Source organism: Cynocephalus volans, chromosome 12 (genome assembly GCF_027409185.1).
Source record: "Cynocephalus volans isolate mCynVol1 chromosome 12, mCynVol1.pri, whole genome shotgun sequence".
Classification (NCBI taxonomy): Eukaryota; Metazoa; Chordata; class Mammalia; order Dermoptera; family Cynocephalidae; genus Cynocephalus; species Cynocephalus volans.
In genome coordinates, this window is record NC_084471.1 from 13,985,559 (window position 1) to 13,997,680 (window position 12,122).

The 12,122-nt window shown below is 39.7% G+C and overlaps 1 protein-coding gene across 8 annotated transcripts in view; it reads left to right on the forward strand.

Moving 5' to 3' along the window:
* Positions 1–12,122, forward strand: part of RBFOX2 (RNA binding fox-1 homolog 2) — a 253,113-nt gene that overhangs the window by 111,774 nt on the left and 129,217 nt on the right. Inside the window, exon 1 of one of the 8 annotated variants that reach the window (XM_063074848.1) lies at positions 6,996–7,207. The exons of the other annotated variants lie outside the window; for them this stretch is intronic. Within the exon in view, the coding sequence (XP_062930918.1) occupies positions 7,193–7,207 (15 nt within the window). The 5' untranslated portion in view covers positions 6,996–7,192. Of the gene's footprint in view, positions 1–6,995; positions 7,208–12,122 lie in introns of those variants that run through there. 8 annotated transcript variants of the gene reach the window in all.

Below are 12,122 nucleotides of genomic sequence, written 5' to 3' on the forward strand. Positions count from 1 at the left end.
TGTTATAAGGAGTTTGGATGTAACAAAAATTTAAGTGTAATGGGGTACTTTAGAAGCAGGGGAGTGATATGATGTGATTTTTCTTTTAAAATGCCCCTCTGGCTGCTGTGTGAGGAATGTTTTGAAGGGGAGCAACAGTGGAAGTGGAGGAACTACTGTGATGCCTGGGCAAGAGGTGATGGTAGCTTGGTTAAGGGAGTGTCAGTGGAGATCAAGAGAAGTCAGACACCCAGGACCTGCTGTGGGTTGGGTGTCAGGGGAGAGGGGTGATGGAAAGGTCTCTGGCTTTTGTAATTGCCATATAATACACTTCTTGAGGTAGGGAATGCCAGGGGTATACCATATTTGAAGGGTGGTGGCAGTGGAGAGTTAAGGGCCCAGTTTTGGGCCTGTTGTGTTTGACACGCCTATGTGACAGCCAAGTAGTCATATGGGAGCATGGGAAGAGGTCTGGGCTAGGGATATAACTTGGTAATTATTAGCGTTTTGATGGTATTTGAAACAATGGGGATGGATGAGACAACTCAGAGAGAAGAGGATGATCCAGATTTAGTCCCAAGGAACATTTTCTTTTTAGAGGTCTGTTGAGAGAAAAGCCAGAGAAAGATACTGAGAAGGAGTAACCAGTAATGCCTGGAAAAGAAAAAAAGAAAAAACAGGACTGTGGTATCTCAGAAGCTAGAAGAGAATGTTTTAAGAAAGTCGTCAACGTCAGATAGGTTGAAGACAGCAAAATGTCCATTGGATTAAGTAATATGGAAGCAGTAGACCTTGATAAGTTGATTATGATCTTGATAAGCTGAAGCAGTATACGTTGATAAATGGAGAGCTTGGAAACTTTATTTTGAGTAGACTGAAGAAGAAATGAGAGGTGCAGAAGTGGAGAACAGGTATAGACAACTTTTTTTTGAGATGTTTTACTGTGAAGTGGTGAGCAGGGAGAACTTTTTAAAATCATGGTTCATTTAGTAATTTACCTATTATTGGACATTTATGGTTTAAACTTTGTTTTGCTCTTACAGATTGCTACAGTGAACTTCTACACTAGGGATTTTCTAAGACAGGCTACTTGGAGGTGGAATTGCTGAGTCACAGGCTGTGCCCATTTCACAATTTAATAGATGTTGCCAAACTGACTTTCAAAGTAGTAGTACCAATTTACACTTTCCCCATCAATGTCTGAGAGCAGCGGGGAGGTTTTCTGAGGATGGGATATATGTTTATTTTAGGGCATGACTGTGATCAGTAGAGAGGGGAGAGATCAACGATGCAGGAGAGAATGTTTTATTGACAGAGCAGCCAAGTTTTTACGCAGGCACTGGGAGATGGCATGCAAGCACTGGTATTGAGATGAGCCCTTTTTGGGGGAGGGGGAGGGCTGGCCAGTATGGGAATCTGAACCCTTGATCTTGGTATTACACCACTGGAGATGGGCCTTTGATGGGAGAGATACTTCATCATAACAGAGTGTAAGCAGGAGGAAATGCATGCAGTTATGGGAAGGGCTGTAGCTTTGGTGGTGAGAAGATACTGTGTAAATGATTCTCTTTTAAAATGACATACATACTTGAAAAAATTCATGAAAAATTAGAATTAAAAGATAATACACATTTTTCCATGAACTTTTTGAAGTACTCCTGCATTTGGATAGAGCATCAGCTAAGAGTGGTTCGGGGTGGGGGAGAATGAGGAGAAGGCAAGAGATAGTCATTTTAGAGAGTAGGAAAGTTTACGAGTACAGCTTTGTAGGATTGCTTGGCACTGTCGAGTGCCCATTTGAGGTTTGTGATCATGAATATGTAGGAAGTCAGCTTGGTTATGTGCGTTTTCTCTAGCAGCATTCAGCTGATTGGACACAGGCACAAAGAAGGCAGGTAATTGTGTTTAACCAGGATTGGAGTTTTGCCAGGTGGCAATGAAGGAGAGGACAAGGGATTGAGGGTATTTGAAAGGTAGGAATTACACAGGGCACTTCAAAAAGTTCATGGAAAAATAAAATTAAGAGATGACACAATCTTTCCATGAACTTGTTGAAGACCCTGTATAATGATGAACCATGGAATCAAAGTTGGGAAAAGGAGGGAGTAGAAGACAGAATTGGAGTGGGTAGATAATGAAAACATGATTAGGATAGGAAGATTTCATGAGCTTGAAAATTATAGTGGAGGGGATACCAGAACAAATTAGGTAGAAGTAGGGGAGGTTCTTTGAGAGTGTGATTGAAACATAGTAAGGAAACACAGGGCTTCTAAGATAATGCATTTTGCTGCTTTAGGGATGGTGACTCTGAGTTCCCTAAAAATTGGGATAAGAGCTCTTAACAAATCACCTATTTGCTTTTCCAGGAAGCCAGCTTTAAGATGTCCCGTTTTCTCCATGTGTACATCTAGAGCTTATTTTAGACATCACAAAATGTAACCACAGTTCACAAGAAATTTCTGGGCGCATTCTCTTAAGAGCATTAGTAGTAGCAGCAGTGCTTTGGCCTGTGCCACAGCCTTTGGAAACTCATGTACAGTGTGTGTACACAGAGTCCCAACCTCATCTCTGTCATTTATGGTTTTAAGTCTCTGTAATGGGCAGAGGTAGAGTGCAGGGAATATGTATTCGGGGTAAAATTTCTAATGATTTTGCCAGTCTTGATTTGATTTTATCAGAGAATAAGTATGGTGCAGTGGAGACGATCTTGGATTTTTATGAACTTGTGTTCAGCTTTTGGCTCTTTTGCTCACTAGCTGTAAGACCATCAGTATATTTAACCACTTGGAGCCTCAGTTTCCTTTGATGCTTGAAAAAGATAATAGAGTCTTGTAGTGGATTGAGTTATGTCCCCCCCAAACTCATTGATGCGTGAATTGTGTCCCCCAAGTTTTATGTATTAGAAACTTGACCCCCACTGTGACTGTCAAGAGAGTGTGAAATCCTATTATGGTAATTGAAAGGTGGGGCCTTGAAGAGGTGATTGGATTGTAGGACCAGGCAGTAGTGAATGGATTAAAGATGGTGGTCAGGGGCGTGGTTCTGAGGACTTTAAAAGAAGAAGAGAGTCTCTCTCTCTCTCTCTCTCTCTCCCTCCCTCCCTCTCTCTCTCTCCCTCTCTCCTCTCTCTGGTTCTACCATCTTGCAATGTGAGACCCCTGGGTCACTGTTGCCGCCTCTAGGTGGACTTTAGACTTCCCAGCCTCAGATACTGTAAGCAATAAATTTCATTTTCTCTATGAATTACCCAGTTCCAAGTATTTTGTTATAAGCAACAGAAATGGACTAATACAGGTCTCCCTTACAGAGACATTGTGAAGATGCAATGAGATAATGCCTGAAAAGCTGTGGCACATAAAATATGCTGTGAGTAAATAGTAGCTTGTGGTGGCGGTGGTGTTATATTGAAATCAGCAAGCAGGGATGAAATACTCTGTCGTCCATCTTCCAGAGTAGTTTAGATCCCCTTACTGGAAAGTGGCAACTGTATCTCCCCCTTTTTGCCATGAGTTGGCTGCTGCATGAGGCCAGTATTCCATCTAGACCAGCTTCTTAGATTTCAGTGTGCAAGAGAATTACCTGGGGCTTTTGTTATAATGTTGATTTTGATTCTGTAAGTCTAGGGTGGGGCCTGAGATTCTTTGTATCTCAGTAGCTTCCAGATAATGTTAATACTGCTGATGCTGGTGCGTGGGTCAATTCTGTTAGAGGACTGAGCTTTGGAAATACCTGCTGTTTCAAGCTGAGAGGAAACAAGGTAAAAAGAGCCCCATTCTTTCAACTTTTCTTTTTAAGTCAAATTCAACTGGACTTTATATGTCCTATTTCTCTAGCTCAGTGTTGTGGTGGTGTCTGTGTTGTCTCTACCAGTCCTGAAAGTGAAAGGAGTATTAATTTCTGTACAGAGGGTTGCTTCAGGTTTCTTTTGAAAAATTTTCAGTGCCTGATTTCTCAGGTGTATTTTTGAGAATACTCCCCCAGATATAAATACTTTCCTTACCAACCACAAAGAAACTTATATAAAACAAGTGGCCTCTTGAATTATTAGACTTTGAGGCAGTGACTCTAAAATGTGGCTCCAAACCCTTTCTGTGACCAGGCTTCACATACAAAATCCAGCACTTACAGAAGCAGAAATTCAGGATGTATTATAAGGTTGGAATTATTGGCAACAGCCATATTGCTATTCCAGATGTATCTGATTTTCTTTCTCAGAAGCATGCGTGCCCTAGAAGGGTGCCTTTCTCAGTGGTCAAATTGACAACATTCTCTCTCCTGAACTAATATAAAGGCTGATAAGCTTTAGAGTACAGTCACACAGTCTGATAAAATGTTCTCCTGATAGAATGAAGTATGTGTGCATCTTAATCTCTGTATGTAAGACTGTGATCCTTTTCATAGTGTCTTCATAGTGTGGAATTATTATGCCTTTTTGTTTCTTCGTGTGAATACCATGTATTTATAAGCCATAGGATTCCTTATTTGACTTTGATGTTTGAAAATAAAAAATTTTTCTTCCTTCCTTCCTCCCTTTTTAAAGGTAGGGAAATGTGGACATGCAGGAGCATGAATAAAAAAGATTCACTTAGCTTGCCTGTGTATGTGGGTGAAGGAAACACAAGTTTGATTTCTGACCAGGCTATTCACCTAATTTTAAAAGTTATGACCAGAAAAGGAACAGATGCATTCATAATAGGAATTTAAAGACCCTTCCTGTGGTTCCAAATAAGTTTATAATTGTTCCACCCATGCGAGTTTTAGAGGTAGTTTTCAGAGTTTTTGTGACACATTTAATATTTTCTTACTTCATTTTGAGAATTTCTTTTCTCTGTATTTTTCTCCTGCTTTGTGTTGTTTTTATTTTTGTCCCATCCCAATCTTGATTAAAAGATAACACTGTAAAATAACAGTATGAATATGGAATGAATGAGTGTAATAACAAACTCTTCCAAGAGTTTGAAAAGACCATAGTCTCTTACCAGTGTGATTTCAATATAGTTATTTAAAGTGGAGTATGGGGAGGGCTGGTGACTTAAGATGTAAGGCATGGACTATGAAAAGTTGCATATAGAAATTGGTTATGGACATATAAAGAGTCTAATTAATAGTTTATAGAAAGTTAAGATTTGTTTTTTCTTTTAGTTAAAAAAAAAAGGGCTATCTCAGGCTTAGAAGTTTTTACTCCTCTTTTGTATTAGAAATGAGGTAATCCTGCCTTCAGAGGAAGCAGAGAGGTTCTGCATAAAGAAAAAGAAAAGGCTTGGGAGAGGCAGAGAAGAAAACCTGCGCCCATCTCTCCAAGTTTAAATGAGCTGGGAGTTTAAGGTGGGAGAGAAAAGGTGATATAAGCTCTCCTGTGGAAGGCACATAGTTAGTGTGGAAGAAAAAGAAAAGTGACTTCTACCCTAAGAGAAAAAGAAGCTCTACCTTAGGTAACTAAGACCAGAGCCCTACAGTGGGAAGCATTAGGTAGGGAGAGTGAAGGTGCCTAGTACCTGCACAGGGCCTACCTCGAGGGTGAGACTTGCAGACCTTACTTGGAGATTTTATAAGCAGGAGCCAGCTGTTTCAACATGTCTGAGGGCGAACAAGAACCCTGAAGCAGCTGGAAGGCAGTAGGCCTCTTCTTTTTGTTTTTGACTTTTTTTTTTTCTTTTAATGAGTTAAAGGAGTGGAATATTCCTCAAAACACATAACTCTTTGAGAATGTTTTGTGCACCTACTGTGTGCTAGGTATTTTGCAAAAGACTCCATGGCCTAAAATAGATGAACCAAAACTAGATCTTAGGTCTCTGTCCTGAAAGATGTGGAAAAGGAGATAAAATTGGAATAGGAACACCTGTAAGTAACTGGCAGAAGTGAATGCCATGCTACAGACACCAGGCCCCGCAGACAAGGGAGAGATCACTTACAGTCAGGGTGGGCTTTTGGGTTTGAACATAGAGAAATGGATCAGGGAAGTAAGAAAGAGCATGAGCATAGGCATGTAGAGGAGAATTCAGTTATTTTCTGAATAAAAACCACTAGGACAATGATTTGAAAATACTTGTTCATCATTAGACATAATGGATGAGAGCTTTGCCTGGCATATAGGAGGCACTTAATAAATGAATTGAACTAAAATTAGAAACGTGGTCACCAGGAACATGGCAGTAGTTTACATAGTCATATCATTTGATCTAATGACAACTCCCAAAGAAGTATTATACCCATTTTTTGGTTGAGGAAACAGAAGTTTAAACAGGTTAGAAACCTTTGCCCAGGCCATAATGATAATAATTGTAGATCCAGAATACAAACCCAGGCCTTGCGCCCTGCCCTATCCACATGCCTTGTGAAGTGTCTGTAACATGTGAGGGGCTTAAGATCCACTTGACTCTTAAAGCTCTTGTCCTTTCCTCCTTTAGAAGGAAGGCTATGTTGATCTGAACTAGGGCAGTGGTAATAAAAAAGATGGAAAGCCTATTCGAATTTATATTTAAGTTTTTCTTTGTTTTAAAATCTTATAAGAATTATTAGTGTTGAAACTGTATAAAAAATAGTGGTGTCAGGCCGACATTGTGGGAAGGGAATGTAGGCTCTGAGCAGGTTCTGTGTGCATGCTTGGCTTCTGCAAGAGGTTCCAGTAGAATTGGGGCAGAGGGGAAGCTTGGCTCCCTTTCCTTGATATTGGAGGGTAGAGTTTTTTGATTGCTTCATTCATGTTTAAATAACTCATCTTAAACTAATTTATATCTAGCATTAGAAACTGGTGCTGGTGGTTTATTACTAACCCCACCCATCCCTGTCTTTTGCAGTAATCTTTGTGAGTGGTGATCGTGTTTCTAGAAGTAGAATGACAGAGAGAGATTCCCTGAAGGCTAATACAGAGAGAGTATGCTGTACACTCCAGTTCAGACACTCTGGCACTCTGGGCTGGGAACTCCCAGAGAGAGAGAGAGAGAGAGAGAGAAAGGGAGGGAAGGAGGGCAGGAGGGGGGGAGGGGGAGAGGGAGGAGAGAGAACAACAGAACAGTCAGCTGGAGAGGAGGGAGGAGGGGGGGAGGAGATCGTTCGTTTTTTTAGGATTTTTAAACTCAAGTGATTTTGGGGGGGTTTCTCCCCACCCCACCCCTTGGCCCCCATTCTGGCACCTCCTTTACTACAGTTCACTGAAGTGCCTTTTTGCAGTCCAGGATCAACTGACCGCTGAGTTTGAGCAGCCCGGACTGACATGATGTACCTCTGGGTGAGTACAAAGTGCTGTGGGTGAGGGTTTGCACTTGCACATATAAGGAGTGGAAAGCTGCGAGGTTCTGCTCTTGCACAAATGGCCTTCCCCACAGAGCACAGACTGCCACATCCCCTTCTACTCACAGGTGTTAGATTTTTAAGACCTAGCAGTGATTGTGACATTGGTTTTTTTTAAATGTTGTTTATCTCGTTAGACTTAGGCGTGTAGGCTGAACTCCCAGTGCAGTGCCATCCCCTGGGCTTGGTAGGTTTGGAGAAGGCAAGTAGGGCAGGTGAAATGAGCTGGTTACTTCAAGGGCTGCAGTCTTCCTGGTGGTTCAGGATCGACTTGTATTTTGTTTTGGGGGTCCTGACCTTTGATAATCAAGCCACATCTTTAGATGTTAAGAGCCAGTAGATGGCTTAATTCCTAATTAGGAGTAAATTTTTGTAAGTTTTTATCTAGTAATTTTTATTGTCCTTCACAATAGTCCTGTGAAATAGGTCACTTGTTATTAAAATGGTATGATGGAAGTAATTAAGTCACAAAGAGTGACTTGCCCTTAGTTAGAAACCAAGTCTATAGCAGCTAGAGTAGTAATTAATAACTAGACATTATAAAGCATTTTATATTTGCCAGGAACTTAATACTTTATATATTTTAATTTACTGTTAACTGTGGCACTGTAAATTGGGATGGAGGGAATTTATCAGCCTCACATTCTGGGATTGGTGAGATTTATAAATTATGAAATATAACAACTTTTAGCAGAATGACAGGGAAAATAAAACAGAATCTCCCGTTTTTAGTTGTGAAAACAAAAACATCTATAGTCCCTTGCAAAGATGGCGGTGTCTCTCTTGAGCGGACAGCTGTTGTGTGTTGCTAAGGGAGCCTGCTAGATGTGATGCCCTTGGCCACTGGCCAGCTTTTGAAAGTTTCACTTTGCCCTTTGCCCTTCAGCCCAGATGTCTGGGATTGTAGGAACCTACTTGGCTCAGGCAGGCTAAATTTATAAATATCAAAAGGCAAAGTGTTAACTAAGTTTGTGGAGATGGAGCTTGATCAAAAGCGTGTATGCATATATATATATATATGTGTGTGTGTGTGTATGTGTGTGTTGGGAGGGGTGGCTTTTCCTGCTGCTCCCTTCATATTTTAATATGACCTTTAAATGTAATTTCCTCATATCTATTGATTTTTGTAGTATTTGTAAGAACTCAAAGAACTTTTCTGACATACTAATGTGCATTAAGTAGTTTTTACATCCCTGCGAACAATAATCTGTGTCTAGGCTCTTTGCAACCTTGTGCGTGGGATTGATCAGCACTGTTGATCAGAAAGATGGGCTATTCCACCTTTTGATTTGTTTGGAGGAGGAGTTATGAAAGGAAGCAAGTTGAATTAATCTTATTTTCCATCATTTATGTATGATGAAAGCAGACAGTGACAGTCTTCTTAGTTATTTCCTTTGTGCTTGTATTATAGTTATTTGTATATTTATCTCAATTCCCTTTATTAGCCTCGTCACAGAGCTTCCCAACCACTATACCACATGTCAGATTACTATGCGAAGATAACTATTCCTCTCTACTCCCCACAACCCTTGGAGCATCTGGGTGGGGCTTAGGATTCCCCTGGTCCCTTCGGCCATGTACACCCTAGTTTGTTTGCCACTATATACCCCCCAAATACTACCATTTTCTATGTGTGTCATGACACCTGAATGTTTGGGTAGAACCGTCTGCAGGGCAAAAAGCACATAATAAATAAAGTTCTATCTCTTTATTATCTGTATCATCTAGCCCAATGACCCACACATTTGTTGAATTCAGTGAAGGCAGCCAGAAGGAGCCATAGCTATATAAAACCCAGATAAAGAGAAGGAAATCTAGGTGGTCAAGCATTAAATGGGAGGTACTGAGGAACTGCCGTGGAGAACACTTACCGGAGGAGGAATAGGAGATCAGAGTTTTAGTCTAGGTTTAGCTGGTACCAAACCGTGTGACTCTAGGGAATCATTGAACTGTTCTGAGCCTCAGTTTCCACATCCATAAGATAATAGAATTGGACTGAAACGCTTCTGATTCTGAAATTCTGTGAGATGAATTTTATGTAGGGTAGGTATGCCCGAAAGATGCCCAATTGTGCAAGGATGTTTAAGTTCTCATGACCATGAGAAAGCTGTAAACATATTTCACAAAGTTCATGGAAAGATTCTTATTATCTTTTAATTCTATTTTCCATGAACTTTTTGAAGTACCCTCATATAATACATATATCACCTCCGTTTTCTGAATGGTTTAGTACGAGTAGTGAGTCAAAAGCACTGTTGCTGAGTATTCTAGAAAAATTGGTGAACCGTGTTCAGTTGTTAATACCTCTGAATGGTATGGGCATTCTTAGAACCTGTAGAACTGAAGGGTAAAACTTACAGCTCATCCAAGCATTTTAGTTTGTGTAGTTAGATGCAGCTCATTAATTTGCTCCTGTATGTCTAGAACATTAAGATAGAATCCTATCTTGTGTTCTGTGTATGCCTCTTTGCTAGATCTTCTCCCCACTTTCCAGTTGTCATCGTCCTTTTTTAGTGAATTTGGTAGCATCGGTGGGCAGCATGGTATGGTGTAAAGAATATGGGTTTTAGATATTTCACTGGGTCTAAATCCCACCTCTGCCATTTCCAGTTATGTGGCCAGGAACAAGTTAAACTTTCTGAACCTTAGTTTCTTCATTTGTCACATAGGGAAAAAAATGCCTACCACATGAAATTGTTGTGATGGTTTGAGGTAATCTATGAAGCATGCTTAACATAGTGTGTGACGCATAATAGATGCTCAGTAAATAACTAACACAAGCCAACTTTTTGAATAGCTAACACACTGGAAAGTTAGCTGTTATCTTCCCTGTACAGATAAGAAAGCAGATACTTCAGTAACTTGCTGAAGTCATATAATTTAGAATTAGCAGAGTTAGTGTACTTACTGCCTTGGAGTTTTTTCTCTGTCATGTTGAAGATGTCTTTAAATTCATGTAGTGAGAATTATGTGAAATATTTTACCCCTTATTTGATATTTTAAGTATTCATAGCTAGAGAGCCCTCATTAAGGTTGCCTCCTGATGGAGAACATCCTCATTGTTTGTTCTAAATGTTTTTAAATTTTTTTGGAGAGGGTACAGTACTATTAAGCATTCATTATGTCACTTATTCTCCCTTTCTCTTCATCGTCCAAAATGGGAGGGAGAAAGAGAGAGAGACAGTCAGATATGATTCCTGTACTGAGGGAACTTACTTATTTGATGATTATACAATTTATATCCAGTAAACCAAATTATAGACCACTTATTTAGATTCCCAGAAGGCAGAGTATGTTTTCCCTGTCTGAGCTGATCTTAGCTAGGCTGGCACCAGGCTCTGTCTTGCTCATATTCAATTTGGATGAACTTCTGGATTTCATTTTGAAATGTTGTTTTGTCATAGATCAGTCTTCTTAACAAATCAGTTCCACCAGCATTTAATGAATGCTTATGATGGGTAGAGCCAGCTGTTGCAAATATGAAGATGACTAAAGACATCTCATACCCTTAGTGAATTTATAACAGTGGTAGAGAGTATGTGTGTACAGATAATAATGATTTTTGTATGATGCTATTCAATTAAGAAGGAGCTCTTACGTGTTGTGTTATCTTATTTCATTCTCACAACATTGCTAAGGGCTAGGTTTCATCATCTCTACTGTTAGAAGGGAGGAAAAAGACTAAGAGAAGACAGTAAATGGCAGAGCTGGAAACTCAATCCCATCTTTTTTTAAACTATGGCTCTTACTTCTTTTCACACTATCCTTTTTTGGGTGAGGCTGATTTTTTTTTTTTTTTTTTCCCTCACTGTTTTGTTTTAAACTGTCTATTGAGTGATAACATATCTGTTAGGCATATATCTCCCACAGTCCTCAGCACACCTGGGAGTTAGCTGTTATCTTCCCTTTACAGATGAGAAAGCAGAAACTTCAGTAACTTGCTAAAATCATGAAATTTAGAATCAGCAGAGTTAAGGGCCGGCCCGTGGCTCACTCGGGAGAGTGCGGTGCTGATAACAGAAAGGCCACGGGTTCGGATCCCATATACGGATGGCCGGTTCGCTCACTGGTTGAGTGTGGTGCTGACAACACCAAGTCAAGGGTTAAGATCCCCTTACCGGTCATCTTTAAAAAAAAAAAAAAAAAAGAATCAGCAGAGTTAGGATTTGAACTCTGGTCTGTCTAGCCCCAAAGCTTACTACAACTTATTTGGCGTTTTGTCTTATTTGTTTCAGTAGTTTCCAGTTTATCACTACAACCATTCAGCATGATACGAGAGTAGAGCAGAGAAGTGAAAATAAGGAAGCCTGAATTCTGTCTCCATCACCATTAATTACTTGAGACAAGTTGCTTAATTGATTTTTCAGGTTGTGAAAAGGATGTGATAATTCTTGGGAATGTTTGATGGAATAATCTTAGAAAAATGTGTATCAGTCAATTTCAAAATAAAGTTGTGAGTAACTGATGGCTTTATCATAAAACTTGGAAATCGTGGGCTTTGAGTCAAAACATATAGTTTTTGGTCTTGGTTATGCCATTTGTCAGTGTATGAACTTTCTGAGCATTAGTTTCCTAATCTTTAAGTTGGGACTAACAGATTATTGAGATCTGTGTGAAAGTTTCTTGGAAGCTATTTTGTGCTAAGCAAGTATAAGGTAATAATAAAAAAAACAATGACACCGCCACCTTATTATTCATGTTTCAGTCAGGTTAATCTTTTAGTGCTCACATTTTATCACTGTTTTACCATTCTATTGGTCTACACAATTAATAGTAAATCCAGTCTTTATAAAATATAAAAACAGTTCGGTTCAGATAGTGTTTAAGGCCAGATACTGTGAATAGATTCTTGG